The sequence below is a fragment of the Xenia sp. Carnegie-2017 genome, unplaced genomic scaffold (assembly GCF_021976095.1).
Source record: "Xenia sp. Carnegie-2017 unplaced genomic scaffold, XeniaSp_v1 HiC_scaffold_16, whole genome shotgun sequence".
Classification (NCBI taxonomy): domain Eukaryota; kingdom Metazoa; phylum Cnidaria; class Anthozoa; order Malacalcyonacea; family Xeniidae; genus Xenia; species Xenia sp. Carnegie-2017.
The window spans coordinates 14,315,044-14,334,838 of record NW_025813469.1 but is presented as its reverse complement, the minus strand read 5'-3'; the positions used below and the strand labels follow the sequence as shown (position 1 = coordinate 14,334,838).

The 19,795-nt window shown below is 35.5% G+C and overlaps 2 protein-coding genes across 2 annotated transcripts; both read left to right on the top strand.

The window, feature by feature from the left end:
- The first annotated feature begins 538 nt into the window (after positions 1-538).
- On the top strand, positions 539-3,339 carry LOC124437319. The gene is made up of 10 exons (XM_046987303.1): positions 539-721; positions 809-850; positions 1,018-1,066; positions 1,177-1,245; positions 1,613-1,700; positions 1,795-1,885; positions 1,957-1,993; positions 2,110-2,202; positions 2,775-2,870; positions 3,199-3,339. Exons 1-10 carry the CDS (start codon positions 681-683, stop codon positions 3,250-3,252), a joined length of 660 nt encoding a protein of 219 aa, XP_046843259.1. The 5' UTR covers positions 539-680; the 3' UTR covers positions 3,253-3,339.
- A 953-nt stretch (positions 3,340-4,292) lies between these two features.
- Positions 4,293-19,591, top strand: LOC124436466 (membrane-bound transcription factor site-1 protease-like). The gene is given in 28 exon segments (XM_046986394.1): positions 4,293-4,608; positions 4,685-4,836; positions 6,392-6,497; positions 6,590-6,696; positions 6,846-6,908; positions 8,579-8,738; positions 9,130-9,236; positions 9,528-9,644; positions 9,744-9,811; positions 10,271-10,373; positions 10,800-10,876; positions 11,118-11,192; positions 11,502-11,602; positions 11,961-12,121; positions 12,950-12,997; positions 13,989-14,033; positions 14,139-14,276; positions 14,891-14,965; positions 15,064-15,155; positions 15,561-15,640; positions 16,291-16,326; positions 16,402-16,473; positions 16,476-16,526; positions 16,529-16,684; positions 17,255-17,473; positions 18,004-18,132; positions 18,302-18,468; positions 19,251-19,591. Coding segments are annotated over 28 exon segments (3,114 nt in total). The 5' UTR covers positions 4,293-4,439; the 3' UTR covers positions 19,491-19,591.
- Positions 19,592-19,795: the final 204 nt, after the last annotated feature.

Below are 19,795 nucleotides of genomic sequence, written 5' to 3'. Positions count from 1 at the left end.
TTGGTTAATTTGGTTGTTTTCGTTATTTGATTCGAAATGAACTTTAAAAGTGAAAGACAGTCAACGTGAAAGATCAATGTCACAACATTTAATCGAGATAACAGCAATTAAGTAAATGGTTTGAACCCGGGAGTATCGTTACTCTGACAAATGACTCTGAAGATGACTACCGCTAAGGTTGTCGAAACGTCAGTGAACAACAACAAAAACAGTCCTTCTCAGGACTATACCAACCTGGACGATCTACATTTACAAACATGTAGCGAGATAACAGCGTTAGCAAAGTTCCATTTTTCAATGTAACTTTCAACTAATACATTCAGAGTGGGCAGTTGATTAGGTAATAGTTTAATAAATTTGTTTAAGTCAGTTTGGTATTAAAAATGAATGAAAGTTTCATACCATAGGCTTGAAAGAACGGTTCAATTCAGATTCCTTTGACAACATAAAATATTACAGACTAAGTTCACCGTCACCAGTGATGTATAAATGCTCATAATTTACTTCTTTGTCTTTCTCTTCCCTTGATATAGTTTTACTGGAATCAATTGAAACCGTTGTGTTGGTCATATCTTTCAAGAAGTTCAACTCTTCTACAGTTCAGTCGATGTCAAGATTTTTTGAGTACCGTCGACAACGCAACATCGTGGAAGAATATATTCAACGAAAGTTGCGACGAAATGGGACTAGCTTATGCCATCCTTCTGTTCCTTACAAAAAAGTACATTGTTCGTTATTTGATATAAAGTAAACAGCCATTTAAGGAGGTTTATTCTGATAGTCTTGTTTCATCTCTTCAATTTTGTAGACTGAAGAGTCATTCTTTTGATGTAGATGTTTTTACAAAGAGGCTAGTTTGTACATATATCTATGTTTTGATGAATTAACCACAGAGCAAACAACTTGCTAACGACTAAAACCAGTTACTTTATTAATCATGTATTGATGGGAAAACTTCGCCCAAAAATTACGACTCTAAATTATAAAATAAAAACTTTACAACTTTTCATTATTTAGCTTTAATTCAATATTAGAGAGTTTGTTGGCACATAAGTCTGGGAAGAAAGTATGTTTTTAACTTCAATCGGCAATTTCTATATTCTAAAATTTACGTTTTCTCGTCCTTTCTTTGTGCATTCGCTAAATATATTTATTTACAGGCAATTTTCTTTGCAGGTAATCGTCTATCTGTTTGATATGATGCTGGAGTATTTATCCAAGGAATTCCTCCACTTCACAAAAAAGGTGAAACTGTAAATTTCCACTTTTATTTCTACTAACTGAGAGCGTAAATGAATGATTGAAATCGTAGTTTGTCAAATATATGATGAAACATCAAACATGCTCCGATAAAAGAAGGCAGAAATTTAGCTGCCTAGTGGTCTATTTATCTTACATTAGTCAAAATGTCTGTTGAAAAGGATTAAACGTTAAGTTCGGCTATCTCTCATATGTTGTGTTACATGACGTTCTCAAATGTGCTCAGTTTTAGCGAGAAAATAACCATTACCTTGATGCATAACATAGATAAAGAAAGATATCGCCAAACCTTGATGACATTTATCCCTAAATGTTTTGAAAAGAATTCTCGCTTAATCTTCGTTTCAAATAGCCGCAACAGAACATGGTTGAAGAATTTTTTTACAAATTGACTTCTGTGATTCTCGTACGCTCCCCCGGTGTTTTGTGTATCTTTAACGGTTTGTAATCTGTCATTTTTAACTTCTTTATCGATGACGACTTTCATAAGGAAACCTCCGAATAAGATAAACTTTTATCTTTTAATCATTTCAGAGGAGCTTGACCCAAGCGCGGAGGTGCTTCGTCTGAGGACGTCGTTCTTTGGAAAAACCATAAAATGGTTGATGCCAGTTGTTTTCTTCAAGTTGGTGAAGTCGTTTTCATTTAGGTTGTCAATATTGACTGATGTGCTAATTAAGTTTTTTTTTCATTTAGGATCGTTACAAAGTTGGACAGCTGTAGTCTATATAAAGTACGTGGATTGTACACGCTAGTTTGTGGTGTAGCCGTCTCGAATGTTTGATCGTTCTATGTAAATATATCGGTTTTCATTCGCTGTAAAAACTGTGTCTTAACATCACGTGACAGGAATCGGCAACCAATGAATTTACACATACGATTTTACTGATGTACTTATCTTGCGTGGATCTCTACAAGAATTGGTCAGAACCGGAAACGGAGGTAGTTTTTACAATATGGTTTTCAACCTTGTGAATAGCGGGACCAATGATTTAGAGCCCAGTCCTCTAGATGTCTAACAACCGTGTCAAGGTAAGGCAAGGACGCCATCTTGAAAGGTAGCAAAACTCAAAATGAAAAATAATTTAGAACAAAGTTTAAAAAACCCATCTTATCAAACATTTTAAAAATGAAACCTAGACTATCAACTTTGCGATTCCAAATCAACTCAGCAAAAGTAGATATTAGTCGTAAATTTCAAGATGGCGGCTTGCTTCACTCATTACTATACAATTTTGGCGGAGTCAGATATCTAGTAGACTGGGTTCCAGGTCATTGGGCGGGACTCATTTGCCTCATACGTTGCTTCAACGACGCACGTAAAAAACGGTCGAGTTTTGGACACAGAATAGGGAACAAGGCTTTTGTGTCATATGCCACTAAAACAGTGAAGTAGGACTACTGTTTATTTCGTATACTGTTCTTTAGAATATTTTTTGTGATATTTAACTTAAATTTTACTGTTCTTGTGAAATAAAATAGGACAATAGCCGTTTTTTTCTTCTTTCACATAGGCACCTTTGACGTTGGAGACATTTATGACTTTCTCACGGTATACGAAAGATTTCCTTCTGTTCTCGGAATCAACTGTACTGCAGAAAGTTGACAAAGTACGACTATTAGTCGATATTCGCCCGCTTTGAGATCACGAAGGTTGAGCGGTGATATCATAGCGATTATTTTCATCTTTGAAAAATTTGCTGAAAACTGTTGACGACTCTTAAATGTCGATGATAAGCGCGTCTTATGTAGATAAACGAAAGATTAATGAAAGTACTGATATTTTTGATGTTTAAATCAAGTTCAAATGTTTCTGTACTTTCATTTACTGACAGGGCTGTTCAACCAACATTGGTTTCCTTCCTACCAACATTGGTTTTAAAAAGTATTGTTTACATAGTAAAGTTCTTCGACTAAATAATTTATTTCTTTTTCAAGGGCATCTTGATGCGATTACCAAATGATATCAAACGATATTTTCCAGAGTTATAAACAAAGAGTTCTTATGTCAAATAAGGTTTCTGAAAAGAGAAAATGAATCCTTTCAAGACTCAAAATAGAAAAAACTTTATTTCCTTATATGTGTCTTAATTTTGATTTTCAATCTCCTTTCTGTCGGTCTTCTTATTTGGCCTTTTCTAATTCTATCCTGTAATTTATTTGTCTTCTTTTTCTTCTTCTGTATCAAATGGAAAATTTCCTTTAAGACTCAAAACTCCCTTGGCTTCTTTTAAGCAAAACCTTATTTTCATTGGCTATGTGGCCTTCAGCCCCCTTGAGAAAACTGAAAAGTTTTGGCCAGTTGCAAGATGGAAGCCGAGACGAACCTTGTTTTTTTAGATAGTGAATTTGCCAGCGTTTTTTTAGGAAGTGGTTTGAAATTTGAATACAGTTTTATGTTAACAATTATCCCTACTTAATTGCGGCTTTTTTCCTAAAGAAAATCATTATTGCAATCAAAATTACTATTTTGTGGAGGATAGCCCCATTCTTGCTTCATGTAGACTAATTTACTTAATACTGCTTGCCTGTTGACGCTCTTATGTTTTCGTCAACTTTTAACTATTTCTGCTAAGTAAAAACAATGTTAAAGCATTCTGCAGTTAATTTTATGTTAAATTTTTTAACATTATCGATTGTGAAATTTTCTTTGTGAGACGTTCTAATTTTCCTATCAAAGTCATACACATTTATCCAATCAATAATTTTTGTATCTGAGTACAATATGATTGAACAATATCTTAATATATTGAAACATTTCTCAAATCTTTGTTCGATATTTTTGTCTTTGCTTTCCCAATTTTTTTTGTGTTTATAATATTACGAACAGAAATGCCTGGTGGTTTTTGCGTCAACAATAAAATGTCGTCCAATGAGATGTGCAAGAACTAATTTGAAGTCGGACAATGTGCAATTATTACAATGACCGATGATTTTATGTGAAATATTTCTTTTAAGTCTCATGTTTCCACGGAGACGACCTATTAACCAATGAAATCGAGGTGTTTGTGCCACATGCTAGATATCATCTTTCAAGATGGCGAACAGAATGACGTTCTATACTGCATGAAATACCGTCAGAATTTCAACATCAAGCTTCAAAAGATACTTCGAACCAAATGAAAATGTAGAGATATGGATGGAAAGAATTATTTGGTGTTTCCTCTCGTAATTTGGCTATGGTTTTTGTCTCAGATATTGCAAAATGGTGGCGTGAAAAACATAGATTGTTAGTGTTTGTTATTTTGGTTTGTGTTTTGACACGAGCCAGTCACGTACCACTTGGTTGCATCAAAAATAAAACCGAAGGATTATGGTTTGATTTTAAAACTTCTGTTGTGGAAAATGGTGTGTATGTTTGAATTTCTTTGCTTTGTATTTCAATCTTCAGCATGTCAACGTGTCTGGCGTTTCGTTGTAATAGAATACATTGTGCTGTTCGACGGATACTATACTGAACCAAAGCGAATTGTGTTTGTGAGCGAAGCTTTAAGTATCGTCCATGTACCTTCGTGGGAGTTGATTCCTCGTAACAATCCTGCCAGACAGTTTCCCAGTGACTTCTCGTTGATAAGGGTGAGTGTATATATTGTGAACTCCTACCCCTCTGCAACACTCTATACAACTACCCTGGAACACTCTGTATAGCCCCCCTCCACATCAGCAATTCTGTTTACAACCTCCATCCTCACTATCAACACTCTGTACTACCCCCCTTTCCAATAGCAATACTGGTGTACAATGTCCACCCAATGAGTACCCACTAACACTTCTCCGTACAAGCCCACTTCCCAAAAACAATGCCCTGTGCAACCCTTCCCCTTTTGGAGTCCTGTGTACAATTTTTATCACCTCGCCATCAATTCTGTGTGCCCCCATCCCCTCGAAAGGCTTGGCCAAAGGAATAGGTGCTGGTTAACCTCTTTACGTTTGGTCTTCTGTTGAACCGTCTTTTGTTTAAGTGATATTTTTTCATGAATCATTAAGAAAAAGTAGAGTAATTTACATTTCGTAGTATGTTAGCACTCCAACTTCATCACAGATGCATTTAGAAAAGCATAGCAATGGATAAAGTGATGTAAACATGGATAAATGATATACTCATTGGAGTGTAATAATAATAGATAATGTAGTATAATATAGTATAAACTAACAGTGGTTTAAATGGATGAATGACTTAACTGTGGGTACTGGAGGTACATAATGATGGATAATGTAGTATAATATAGTATAAACTAACTGTGGTTTAAATGGATGAATGATTTAACTGTGGGTACTTAACTGTGGGTACTGGGGGTATATAATGATGGATAATTTAGTATAATATAGTATAAACTAACAGTGGTTTAAATGGATGAATGGTTTAACTGTGGGTACTGGAGGTATATACTGATGGATAAGTATATATAGTATAAATAACAATGGTTTAAATGGATGAATGATTTAACTGTGGTACTGGAGGTATAATGATGGATAATGTAGTATAATATAGTATAAACTAACAGTGGTTTAAATGGATGAATGGTTTAACTGTGGGTACTGAAGGTATATAATGATGGATAATGTAGTATAATATAGTATAAACTAACAGTGGTTTAAATGGATGAATGGTTTAAACTGGGTATATAATGATGGATAATGTAGTATAATATAGTATAAACTAACAGTGTTTAAATGGATGAATGGTTTAACTGTGGTAAGGTATATAATGATGGATAATGTAGTATAATATAGTATAAACTAACAGTGGTTTAAATGGATGAATGGTTTAACTGTGGGTACTGGAGGTATATAATGATGGATAATGTAGTATAATATAGTATAAACTAACAGTGGTTTAAATGGATGAATGGTTTAACTGTGGGTACTGGAGGTATATAATGATGGATAATGTAGTATAATATAGTATAAACTAACAGTTGTTTAAATGGATGAATGGTTTAACTGTGGGTACTGGAGGTATATAATGATGGATAATGTAGTATAATATAGTATAAACTAACAGTGGTTTAAATGGATGAATGATTTAACTGCGGGTACTGGGGGTATATAATGATGGATAATTTAGTGTAGTAGTTAGAATTTGAGACATGTAACACTTGTTAAAATGTTATTTTTTTTATTTGTTTAGATAAGTCAGAGTGAAGAAGAAGGGCTCGAAGCTCTTCTATTACATCCCAAGATACGGAAAGTAACTCCTCAAAGAAAAGTTCAAAGATTTCTTCATTACGCTGAAGGTAAACTTTGCATTCCCTCTAAGAGAAGTTTTCTAAATTGTAATTTGTGTGATGATCAAGTTCCACTAAATTATGTTGATATTTCTTTGCAGAAGTTGATGATGACCAAGATGGTAATAGTTCTGGTGGTTGCCATGACAACTGCTGGACTGTTGATGACTGGAGTGCTCGAAAGGGGACTCGTTCTAGCCTTTCCATGGTTAGTAGAAGCTGTGGGTTTTATTGTGTTGCATTGGCAATCAAACAGTAAAAGGTTTCATTGTAATGTACCAGAGCATAGTAATTATATGTTTATTTTTAAACTTGGATTTTATCATTAAATCAATCAACGTTTTTCCACTTTTGAAGCTTCAAATGTCAAATATTGAGGATCCTGCAAAAAGAAGGCTACTGAGGGCCATACCACGTCAGGTTTATATTTTTCATACTTTCGTATATGCACTTTGATACCAGTCCAGAAAGATGCAATCTTACTAAGCAGGCGTTGTAATCTTTGTTATCTGGAGTGATTATATTATATTGAATTTACTATACTGGTGTACTCTTTGTTATCTGGAGTGATAGTATTATATTGAATTTACTATACTGGTGTACTCTTTGATATCTGGAGTGATAGAATTATATTGAATTTACTATACTGGTGTACTCTTTGTTATCTGGAGTGATAGTATTATATTGAATTTACTATACTGGTGTACTCTTTGATATCTGGAGTGATAGTATTATATTGAATTTACTATACTGGTGTACTCTTTGTTATCTGGAGTGATAGTATTATATTGAATTTACTATACTGGTGTACTCATTGATATCTGGAGTGATAAGATTATATTGAATTTACTATACTGGTGTACTCTTTGATATCTGGAGTGATAAGATTATATTGAATTTACTATACTGGTGTACTCTTTGATATCTGGAGTGATAAAATTATATTGAATTTACTATACTGGTGTACTCTTTGTTATCTGGAGTGATAGAATTATATTGAATTTACTATACTGGTGTACTCTTTGATATCTGGAGTGATAAGATTATATTGAATTTACTATACTGGTGTACTCATTGATATCTGGAGTGATAGAATTATATTGAATTTACTATACTGGTGTACTCTTTGATATCTGGAGTAATAGAATTATATTGAATTTACTATACTGGTGTACTCTTTGATACCTGGAGTGATAGAATTATATTGAATTTACTATACTGGTGTACTCTTTGATACCTGGAGTGATAGAAATATATTGAATTTACTATACTGGTGTACTCATTGATACCTGGAGTGATAGAATTATATTGAATTTACTATACTGGTGTACTCATTGATATCTGGAGTGATAAAATTATATTGAATTTACTATACTGGTGTACTCTTTGATATCTGGAGTGATCGAATTATATTGAATTTACTATACTGGTGTACTCTTTGATACCTGGAGTGATAGAATTATATTGAATTTACTATACTGGTGTACTCTTTGATATCTGGAGTGATAGAATTATATTGAATTTACTATACTGGTGTACTCTTTGATATCTGGAGTGATAGAATTATATTGAATTTACTATACTGGTGTACTCTTTGATATCTGGAGTGATAGAATTATATTGAATTTACTATACTGGTGTACTCATTGATATCTGGAGTGATAAAATTATATTGAATTTACTATACTGGTGTACTCTTTGATATCTGGAGTGATAGAATTTTATTATTTATTTACTATGTACTCTTGTGATACCTGATTGATAGAATTTATTGAATTTACTATACTGGTGACTCTTTGATACCTGGAGTGATAGAATTATATTGAATTTACTATACTGGTGTACTCTTTGATATCTGGAGTGATAGGATTATATTGAATTTACTATACTGGTGTACTCAATGATACCTGGAGTGATTAATAAACACCCCCCCCCCCATATCTTCCAGCCCTGGATATTACCATGCAGCAAACAGCTTTAACCCTCCATGTTGACGCCATGATTTTGTCGATGGCTCTTGATTGAATATTCTACAACAAAAACTCTTAAAAAGTAATTTTAATGTTTCCTTTTCTTGTTGATTCTTTAAGATCACACAGACGTTACAAGCAGATATATTGTGGAGCATGGGTTACACTGGACAAGGTGTGAAAGTGGCAGTGTTTGATACAGGATTACATCAACAACATCCACATTTCAAGAATATCAAAGATAGAACGAACTGGACAAATGAAAAATCAATGGATGATGGTAAATTGAACCATGCAATTAATTCTCTAATGAGTCAACCTACGTACCAGGAAATTTAAACTATCATTGCCATAACTGTTTCGTAAAATTTTTTTTATTTTGTTCTTTTGCTTATTCTACTGACTTTTTGGTTTCTCTATACCAGCTCTTCGCTTCGTCTTCTGACCCTTTGCTTACCCTATTAACCCTTTTCTTCCTTTTCTAGCCCTCTGCTTCCTCTTCCTACCCTCTACTTACTCTGTTGACCCTCCTCTTTTTCCACGGACGCTATCCTTTCACTGCTGACCCTCCTCTTTTTCCACTGACCCTACTCTTTCACTGCTGACCCTCTACCCTTTGCTAACTCTACAGACCGTTTGCTTTCTTTGCTGACCTTCTGCTTATTTTTAAGGTCTTGGACATGGTACGTTTGTAGCTGGTGTCATCGCTTCCAAAGAATGTTTAGGTTTCGCTCCTGATGCGGACCTCCATATTTACAGAGTTTTTACAAATAACCAGGTTTGTTTACAAATCAGTGTTTGTTTGCTGGGTTTATGTGTGTAGAAGCCGCTGTACAATCTGTTCGATCTTGTTTTGCACCTACGTATCGCCTGTACTATTTTGTTTACAGCAGTCGGCGAATGAATTTCCTTGTAATTTAAGAAACCAGCACTTGATAACCGTCTGAATATCATGAAAACTCGTCCGAGACTGTAACATAATTATAACTTACGGATGTTAGAGGATATTATGGGTTATATTAAGGATATTTAAGGATATCATGGGTGTATTTGTAATGTTTGATTTCAGATTTCCTATACATCTTGGTTTTTGGACGCGTTTAACTACGCGATATTAAAGAAAGTTGACGTTCTTAATTTAAGTATTGGTGGTCCAGACTTCATGGATCAACCTTTCGTTGACAAGGTCCGTATTGAGATATCGTTTTGAGGACTAGAAAGACTGTAAATCGTTTCGATGGTCTGAAACTACTCTTAATTATGTTAACTTTATCTACCGTGCTAGGTATGGGAACTGACGGCTAATGGTGTTATAATGGTGTCGGCCATTGGAAATGACGGTCCACTTTACGGGTATTTATGCATTTGCTTCTTGCTTTGATACGGATTTTTGAAAATTGTAATCTCCTCCCTCTGCAATACTCTGTACAACCCCTGAAACACTCTGTATAACCCCTTCCACATCAATGATCCTGTATATAACCTCCTTTCTCACTCTCAACATTTTGTACAACCCCCCTTTCCACTAGTAATGCTGTGCACACCCTCTTCCACTGTGAGTGCCCTCTAATACTTATCTGTACAATCCCCCTCCCCAAGAGCAATGCTGTGCGCAAACCCCTCCTCATTTGGAGTCCTGTGTACAATTTTCCCCATCATCAATTCCGTGCCCCCTCCCCCCCTCTACCCTAAGTGGAAACGACCGTCCACTTTACGGGTATTTATGTATAAGCTTTAGTACGGATTATTAAAACTTGTAATAACAATGGCAATATTTTTCTTACCGAATCGTGATATTCTCCACCTGTGTAGAACGTTGAACAACCCTGCGGATCAGATGGACGTTATTGGTGTCGGAGGAATCAACTTTGAAGATCAAATTGCGCGCTTTTCATCCCGTGGAATGACTACCTGGGTACGTATGATATTTGTCAGTTCAAATATCAATGATTCTAAGTCCAATTTAGCTTTACCAAGTTTGAGCTCGAGGCGTTCATACTTTCTGAATTCTATAAGCGTTTTATTGTCATATCGATCTATCAATATTGTTGGCAATCCATTTTCCAACTGGCACTTCATTGGCAACAATATTGATAGATCGATATGACAATAAAACTCTTAAAGAATTCAGAAAGTATCAATGATTCTGATTGGTTTCTCGAAATTTCTTTGAAACTATTTTTGTTGATAAGTATTCTACTTGATATAATTTAAAAAGCCAATTCCGTTGATTCTGATGTACGTAAATCTCCTGGAAGCCATGCTATTTTTTTCTTATACCCTCGTATGCTATTAGATGTATGTATTATGATTTTAAAGTCAAGCTTTCCTCCGTTGTCAGGAGCTACCCGGTGGTTATGGCCGTGTCAAACCTGATCTTGTTACCTATGGTTCTGGAGTGAGGAGTTCTAAATTGAGGTTTGTGATTCAACTGACTTGATCAATGGATGAGTTTTTATTGCTATTTCTTGCGGAAGAAGACTTTCAATTTATTTCCAGAATTAGATTAGGACTATAGTAAACGGATTAGAGGTTAGAGCTGTTGCGAAAAGTAAGGAAAGTACCGATTTTTTTGGCTGACCGCAGTGCTCTATTCGAGGTGATTTCGTATGCTAGTTCATTCTAGAAAAGCCTCTAATTTCTTCATTTGTATTTCCAGAGGTGGTTGTCGATCGCTATCCGGTACAAGCGTTGCATCTCCTGTTGTTGCTGGCGCTGTCACCTTACTACTGAGGTAGCTCAAAATTTCCGCTATGAAAATAGAAAGATTTTTAAAGCAACTCGCTTAGTTTTGAGTTCACGTAGATTCAGAGTTTGTAACGTTTCTAAAACTCTTCGAATTTTCGAACTTTTCTTGCAAATGTTGATAAAGCATTATGTATTACATAGCACAATAACTTCCGTATTTCTTTCATCAAAAACAGCGTCATAGAATTTGTAATATATTGCACAAGGTACCAAAGACTTAAAAAAAGTCTTGCAACATCGTGCATTTACGTAATCTAGAACAGTTCTTTAAATTTACATGTACGTATATTTATAGTTCAGTGCGTCATCGTGGTGACGTCATTAACCCAGCCAGCATGAAGCAGGCGTTATTGGCATCAGCCAGACGGATACCCTTGGCAAATATCTTTGAACAAGGTGAGATGAATCTTGTCGACGTAATTCATCTGAAAGAATGAATTCTCGTCTGAGCGGAATTTTTATCTTGAAATGTCGTTAGGCGCTCTGTATAAAGTGAAGAATTTGTCATCTCTATCGTTTTCTCATATGACCGGGGGGGCATAAACGAATTTTTTCAGCCAGTTCAGGATGCCTTGTCCTATACATGAGCCTTTCTACTATAATTCGATCTCATATGACGGGGGGGGGATAAACAAATTTTTCAGCCAGTTCAAGATGCCTTGTCCTATACATGAGCCTTTCTACTATAATTTGATCTCGTTTTGCCTAAATAAACTGCAAATATTTCAAGAGATTTGTAATCTTTTTATTGTAGGTCATGGTAAGCTCGATCTTATCAAGGCATATCAAGTATTATCCAGTTATAAACCTCAAGCCAGTCTGAGTCCGAGTTACGTGGATCTGACGGAATGTCCATATATGTGGCCATATTGTGAACAACCTCTCTACGCGTTTAGTGTTCCTGTCATTGTGAATGTAAGTTGATATGGAAACGTTATGTTAATGCGGAATCTTGGTAGTGGTTGTGTTTTAGTTTAGAGAAGTTGTTTGTTACTTTCGATCTTTGAATTAATCTATGTGGAACAATTATCGTAGTCAGTAGTGGTAATGTGTTAGTTTAGAGAAGTTGTTGGCTACTTTCGATATTTTAATTGATGTGGAACATTTATCTTAGTGGTAATGTTTTAGTTAAGACAATTTGTAGGTTATTTTAGATATTTGAATTAATCTATGTGGGACATTTATCTTAGTGGTAATGTTTTAGTTAAGAGAATTTATAGGTTATTGAGATATTAATGTTAATGGGACATTTATCTTAGTGGTAATGTTTTAGTTAAGAGAATTTGTATGTTATTTCAGATATTTGAATTAATCTATGTGGGACATTTATCTTAGTGGTAATGTTTTAGTTAAGAGAATTTGTAGGTTATTTCAGATATTTGAATTAATGTGGGACATTTATCTTAGTGGTAATGTTTTAGTTAAGAGAATTTGTAGGTTATTTTAGAGATTTGAATTAAACTATGTGGAACATTTATCTTAGTGGTAATGTTTTAGTTAAGAGAATTTGTTGGCTATTTCAGATATTTCAATGAGATAATATGGAATCTTTATCTTCGCTTCTCTCAAGTTTTACACCTTAGCTTTTGCCTGTTCTCAATGTTACAGGTCCCTGAATTTAAGTTAGTAAAGTCACTACTGATCGTAGATGAAAGAGTTAAATAATCTTGACGTTTGTTTTAGCGTAAATATGTATTTCTTAAACTGTTTCAATTTATCGTTTTCATTCATTTTTCATTCAAGGTTACTGTATTGAATGGTATGGCCGTTACTGGTGCCATTGTCGGCGAGGTAGCTTTATGAACTGCATGTTATAATTACTTTTACAACATTTGTTATTATTATCAAATATTTAATTATTCTAATTTATATTTATTACATATGCGAGCAATGTAACCTCCGCCGCTTCTTGCTTCCACCATAATGACTTTCAATGACAATTGCTAAACTTTAGGAAACAGGATCGACGGTTAACAATGAATCTCGCGGTAATGCTTTTCTCGCTTAGCTAGCCGTAAACGGCCAATTGCGTGGCATTCAAATAAATGTTTACATGTACGTATGACCAAGCCTGCTCCATGCACAACACCCTATTGTGGTAGGTCCAAGAATGAGAAATAACGAGAATCAAGTCAAAGAAAGACATTATCTCACATTTGTCATATCAGAAAACAATCCCTGAACTTTGCACTTTACGACCAGAAGTTCGATAACAGAAGTGAAACCATTGAACTAAAATACATGGAACGCTACCTGAAGGAGATAATTGATGCCAAATTTCACCCCAGACACGCGAGATTTTGCCCCAGACACGCGTGTTTAGTGTTCGAGATTCTCTCGCGGAGTTATAATTGATTGACTACATAGGCGTGTCTGGGGTAAAATCACGGCTTCAAAAATTATTACGGTTTTGTATTACAGGTAGCGTTCAATGTATTTTAGTTTAATGTGTAAACCCGAGCTCGCAAAGCATTACTGTGAAATTCATTACATTGTGGAAACACCGAAATTCTCCAGCTGTTAATAATGCTACAAAAACATCCCAAATCAACTCTCCTCATTCATACTCTCGTGCGCAACATCGATGTGCGATAGCAATAACGTAGCCAGCATGCAGATTGAATCATCTCCATAATTCATTTTTTATGAAATGAACTGTTTTACACACTGTGAACACAAAATATTTACATAGCAAGAGTGAAAAGTCACCTGTTGTGCTATTCATCGCTACTATGTGTTTCACGGGTATTTTAAATTAATGTATATATATATTTTTCTTCAGCCTGTTTGGCATCCATATTTACCTCAAAATGGAGATAGGATTGATGTAAGTGTAATAAAATACGACACAACCTGTAGAAGTCAATTCAATAACCGTGTACTTATTTGAATTTTATTTATCCATGTGTGGCAAGCTTCCGTTTTTTCTTAGATTTCCTTTGCGTATTCTCGAGTTTTGTGGCCTTGGTCGGGTTATCTTGCTTTGTTCATCCGGGTTAATCCAGCGTCGTCCACGTGGTCAGGTATTGCTGAAGGTCACGTGTCAATCAACATTTCCTCCCCACCTCAGGTGAGTTGAGTTGTCGAGTGAAAGAAAAATTCACTTCAACTCTTCGCTTTTATTGTAAAGAAGTGGGAGAGAACATATCTCTCCTTCCATGATGGTGATTGACGACTGAATCACTATTACCTGACCATTACCTTAATGACCATTACCTGAATGACCATTACCTTAATGACCATTACCTTAATGACCATTACCTTAATGACATTACCCATTACCTGTGACATTACCTTAATGACCATTACCTTAATGACCATTACCTTAATGACTATTACCTTAATGACCATTACCTTAATGACCATTACCTTAATGACCATTACCCATTTAATGACCATTACCTTAATGACCATTACCTTAATGACCATTACCATTACCTAATGACCATTACCTTAATGACCATTACATGAATAACATTACATGAATGTTACCATGTTAACCATGTTTCACCTTAGCCAGTTTCACCATCACCTGAATCAGCATCATTTAAATCACCATCATCTAAATCACATTAGCCAGAACCACCATTGCCAGTTTCACCATCACCTAAATCACTACTACCTAAATCACCATTTGCGTTATCTATTGTTTTGACAATTGATATTTTTTCTATTTAAAACTAGGGTGACGAAATGAATCGAAGTACCTCAACAATTAAGTTACCAGTAAGAGCCAGAATAATGCCAACACCAGAGAAGGTTGTTCTTGCATATTTGTTCTTGACACGAAGAGAAAAAGTATATTCTAAAACCTTGATCACTTTGTAACTTTGTAACACTCTCTTTCGTTTAGGAAGAGAATCCTGTGGGATCAGTATCACAATTTACGATATCCTCCTGGTTATTTTCCTCGAGACAATCTAAAAATGAAAAATAGTCCATTAGATTGGTAAGCAGTTGCATTTTCTTTGTGTGATACATATAATGAAAACCGGACAACATTTTAAAGAAATATTATAGAAAACTTAATGAAAAATCGATCATCTTATGAACTCAAAATTCGCGACATTGAAAATCTTGCCTCTTGTCAACATAACTCGCATCTTGAGTTTACAAGTCGATGCTTTTCGAGTTTGTTTTATAATATATATCGGGTGAAGCAAACTACAAGTATTATAGTATTGTAAACTGAAGATTTGAATCGTGTAAAACAAGGGAAAGATATTTTACAGTAAAGCTTATGTTCTTTCTTTTATAAATACCAACCCTCCTTATCTTTTATTTATATTTGCTGTCCGAGTCATTTGATTTCTAAGAAATCCCCTTTTCCTGTAATACTGTTTTATTTTTACAGGAATGGAGACCATATACACACAAATTTTCGAGATATGTTCAATTATATCACAAAGCAAGGACATTTCATCGAAGTACTTGGTGAGAGTTAAATATAAGGAACCACCTTTCTAGGAAGCATGCGGCATGACGTTCAAATCACTTCCGGTAGCATACAGGCAATCAAAAGGCGCTACCGTGTGCTCACATTTGAGGTTTTTGTTAATCGCGGACTTCATGAGAAGTTCTACAGACCTGGTTTTTCGTCATTACATCTGTAGCCTTAAAGTAAATGGTTTGAATCCGGGAGTATTGTTACATGTTGTAAATGTAGATCGTCCAGGTTAGTATAGTCCTGAGAAGAACTGTTTTTGTTGTTGTTGACAGACGTTTCGACAACCTTAGCGGTAGTCTTCTTCAGAGTCAAAAATTATGACCTTTTTGACTTTGAAGATGACTACCGCTAAAGTTGTCGAAACTCAGTCAACAACAACAAAACAGTCCTTCTCAGGTCTATACCAACCTGGACGATCTACATTTACAAACATGTAACATCTGTAGCCTTGTCGACACAGTACCATGAGATTTTTATGTCATTCAATAACGAATTTATGTTATTTTATTTATGTCAACATGTATGCGACAAAACTTCGATTTGATTATGGACGACTTATGGAAAACATGTTTTTTGCTACTGAAGGACATCTTCCGAATTCCCAAGTTCTAAATTTTGCATTTTCTCAACACTTTAGGGTTGCCTTTGACTTGTTTTAATGCATCACAGTATGGTAAGTCAACATGCAATGCAATAGCCCTTACCCCATAAAATTCACTGTGTTAGATACACCTGATTCTCGCCCCAGGGACTCTGATGATAGTCGATGCCGAGGAAGAGTATTTTCCCGAAGAAATCACGAAACTACGCGAAGATGTAGAAAACACGGATTATCCTTAATCGTCGTTGCCGATTGGTACAATGTAGAAGTTATGAAAAAGTGAAATTCTACGACGAAAATACTCGACAGTGGTGGATGCCAGATACGGGGGGAGCGAATGTGCCAGCTCTCAATGAACTGTTAGCCCCGTGGAATATGGCGTTTAGTGATGAAGTGTATGAAGGAGATTATACGCTTGCCGATAACTCGGGTAAGTTAGTCCAAGAGGCGAAGAGTTGGTTTGGTTTAAAATTTACATTAGGATCTCGGTTTGTAGATGAGACTTTTGTCTGTTCAACTAGAAGTTTGGTCTGTATTATAACTAGTAAACTTGCTCTGCACAACTAGAAATTGCTCTGCACAACTAGAACTTGCTCTACACAACTAGAATTTGCTCTGCACAACTAAAACTTTCTTTACACAACTAGAATTTGCTCTACACAACTAAAACTTGCTCTGAACAACTAGAAATTGCTCTACACAACTAGAACTTGCTCTACACAACTAGAACTTGCTCTACACAACTAGAATTTGCTCTGCACAACTAAAACTTGCTCTGCACAACTAGAATTTGCTCTGCACAACTAGAATTTGCTCTGCACAACTAGGACTTGGTCAGCTCAACTAGAACTTGCTCTGTAGAAAGAGACATCAGTCTATGCAAAGAGACCTTAGTACAACCAAACTTTGGTCTTAACAACAGACCTCGTCCGACACTCACGTATCTTTTAAGATCTCAACATGAAGATATATATGCGCTTTTGCTTCTCTTCTTTCCTAGTTTATTACGCATCTGGTACAAGCATTTTGAAATTTCCCTCCCATGGCATCGTAATAAAGACAAAGTTGAACGATCAAAGCTACGAAGTTACATCGGGCAAAAGTAGGACAGCTCTTAATGTTCCAGTATTGGGACTTTATCAAACCATGCCAGAAGACGGCGGACGGATTGTTCTGTATGGAGATTCCAATTGTCTTGATAGCGCGCTCTTACAGCGAGGTAAGTGCTTTTATGAAACAGGAGTAAGCTACAGTGAAGTGCTTTATAGTATTAGAGATTAATTTTCTTAGAAATGAGTTTCTGTTTTGGGAATGATAAGTTTTTCAATGATGGCATTTTAAACTACATTTATGTTAGATATCTTAATCATTGGATCAAAATCGAAACGTTTCTCGTTGCAACACAATGCATTTTATTTTTGAACATAACAGCTTGAGGCTCGACAGTCAGCGATGATGAGCTACATGCTTAGCTCCTCGTATTCAAAATTCAATACCATTGTTTATTTCTATATATATCTATTGTTTTTATATTCATTGAATATCAAAATCTTTACATAACACAAGCAAACCTGCGGGCTGGCTAAACCACTGTCTTATAATGATGTGCTTTTACCGTAAAAAGATTTGGTGATACGTATAAAATTTCTTTAACGATATACACTGTATGTAATACTTTACAAATAGATGATTCTGTTGTGAAGAAGACTTCTTCGACTTGATAAGGATTGCCCTCTTCTCTTTCATTAGATTGTTTTTGGTTGTTAAGCGACATGTTGAAGTTCACATCAAGTAATGAGCTATCTTCAACGTTTGCCGAATTTAAGGGAAATACGATTGAAGACGGCGAGCTGCAGGTTCAACCTCAAAGAATGGAAGGTAGGAAAAGCTATTTATATTCAATTGCACATCAATTACGCCACGGTTGCACCGCAGTTGGAAGACAGATGCATCAATTGGGGGATAACATGGATATTTGGGGGACATATGAGGTGTTATGTTTCATTTACCACCGAGAACATCTATGTCACTGTTCAATTTTTCTTAGGTAATAATTTAAATCGATACTCAAAAGTATTGGATTCACGGTTGGGACCAGCCAAGGCGAAAGATTTGCCTGTATGCCATAAATACACTTGGTCGGAAGCACAACCTTTAAATGTTTCATCTTCCGGCGATCTTTATAATCAACCTAAACTGTTATGGATTGGTCAGGTATGTTACTAAGATATGTCAGTAAAATATCAGTTGAGAGTTTGTTGTCTTTAACAGTTCGGTGTCTTTGTATTATCCCAAACCTTCGGTGAGTAAAAATAAGAGAAAAATGGTTATGTTTCAGCCAGTTCGACAAAAAAACTGAAATATAGAATCTTTATCAAAGATATGTCGATGTTTGATCCTGAATGATGGAACTTTTGACGCACTATAAGGGATAAACAGTAGAACTACTTCGCTTCTTTAAATATAATTAGACCGCTGGCTGCGGTTATTCTGCTCAGTGTTCCTATTGGTCAGAAAATACAACTGACCTGCTACCTACCAGGCAAGTGTACTGAGGCGTGAAATGATTTCGAGGCATTGAAGAAAGGCAAAACTTTAAGCGTATAAATTACAACTGTTTGTTAAGCGCCACAAGTCATTCCTGCTGAAATTCATAAATTAAGCCATATTGGTTATTGTAATTTTAAATTTTTGCGTAGTTATTGAATCAGAATATTGTGAAATTTCTCGGGAAGATTTATCTGATGACGAGTATTGAATCACTTCCATTTGCCAAAATCATTTAACGCTTTGCTGAATCCCGGCTACCGGGATCATGTAAACAGACCCTTAAATGCAATAGCGTGACTGTTTATTCCCTATATTGGGTGTCTGGGGCGTTGTTTCACTGTTTCGTAACTGCTACACGTCTATTTTGTTTCTTTATTACTTTAATTAAAGAAATGGGTTGTCATTAGTTCGCAAAACGAAATCATCTACTTTTCTCCCCTGTTTAGCCTGCATTGATAGACCTATCACGACAAAACAAAGTCAACTTTCCCGTTCCAAACGACTGGGACTCAAGTGACGATGAACCTTTGATGGATATATGGTACACTTTCCCTATCTACGTCCTTCTAATATCCTCCATTATCCTAGTGTACTTTGCTTTGCTGACGTGTCGATCACGTGGGAAGGTGATTAGACCAAGGAGAGCTTTCAAATTTCGCATTCCGACCACAAAATTATTTGTTTAATCAAACTTGCTGCATTTCCTCATATATTCATGGAAGATAGCTCAATATCTGTTGACTTGGTCCATTTCTTCACTTAAAGTACAAATCTTTGCCATGACAAGGAAAGTAATTCATCCATTAACCAATCAGGCTTTCATCATTATGCAGGTGACCAGATTCACCTTTATCCAATTACTTTCATCAATTGCCTTCATTTCACTTTTTCCATCCATATTTCACTCTATCCATCCATATTTCACTTTTTCCATCCATATTTCACTCTATCCATCCATATTTCACTTTTTCCATCCATATTTCACTCTATC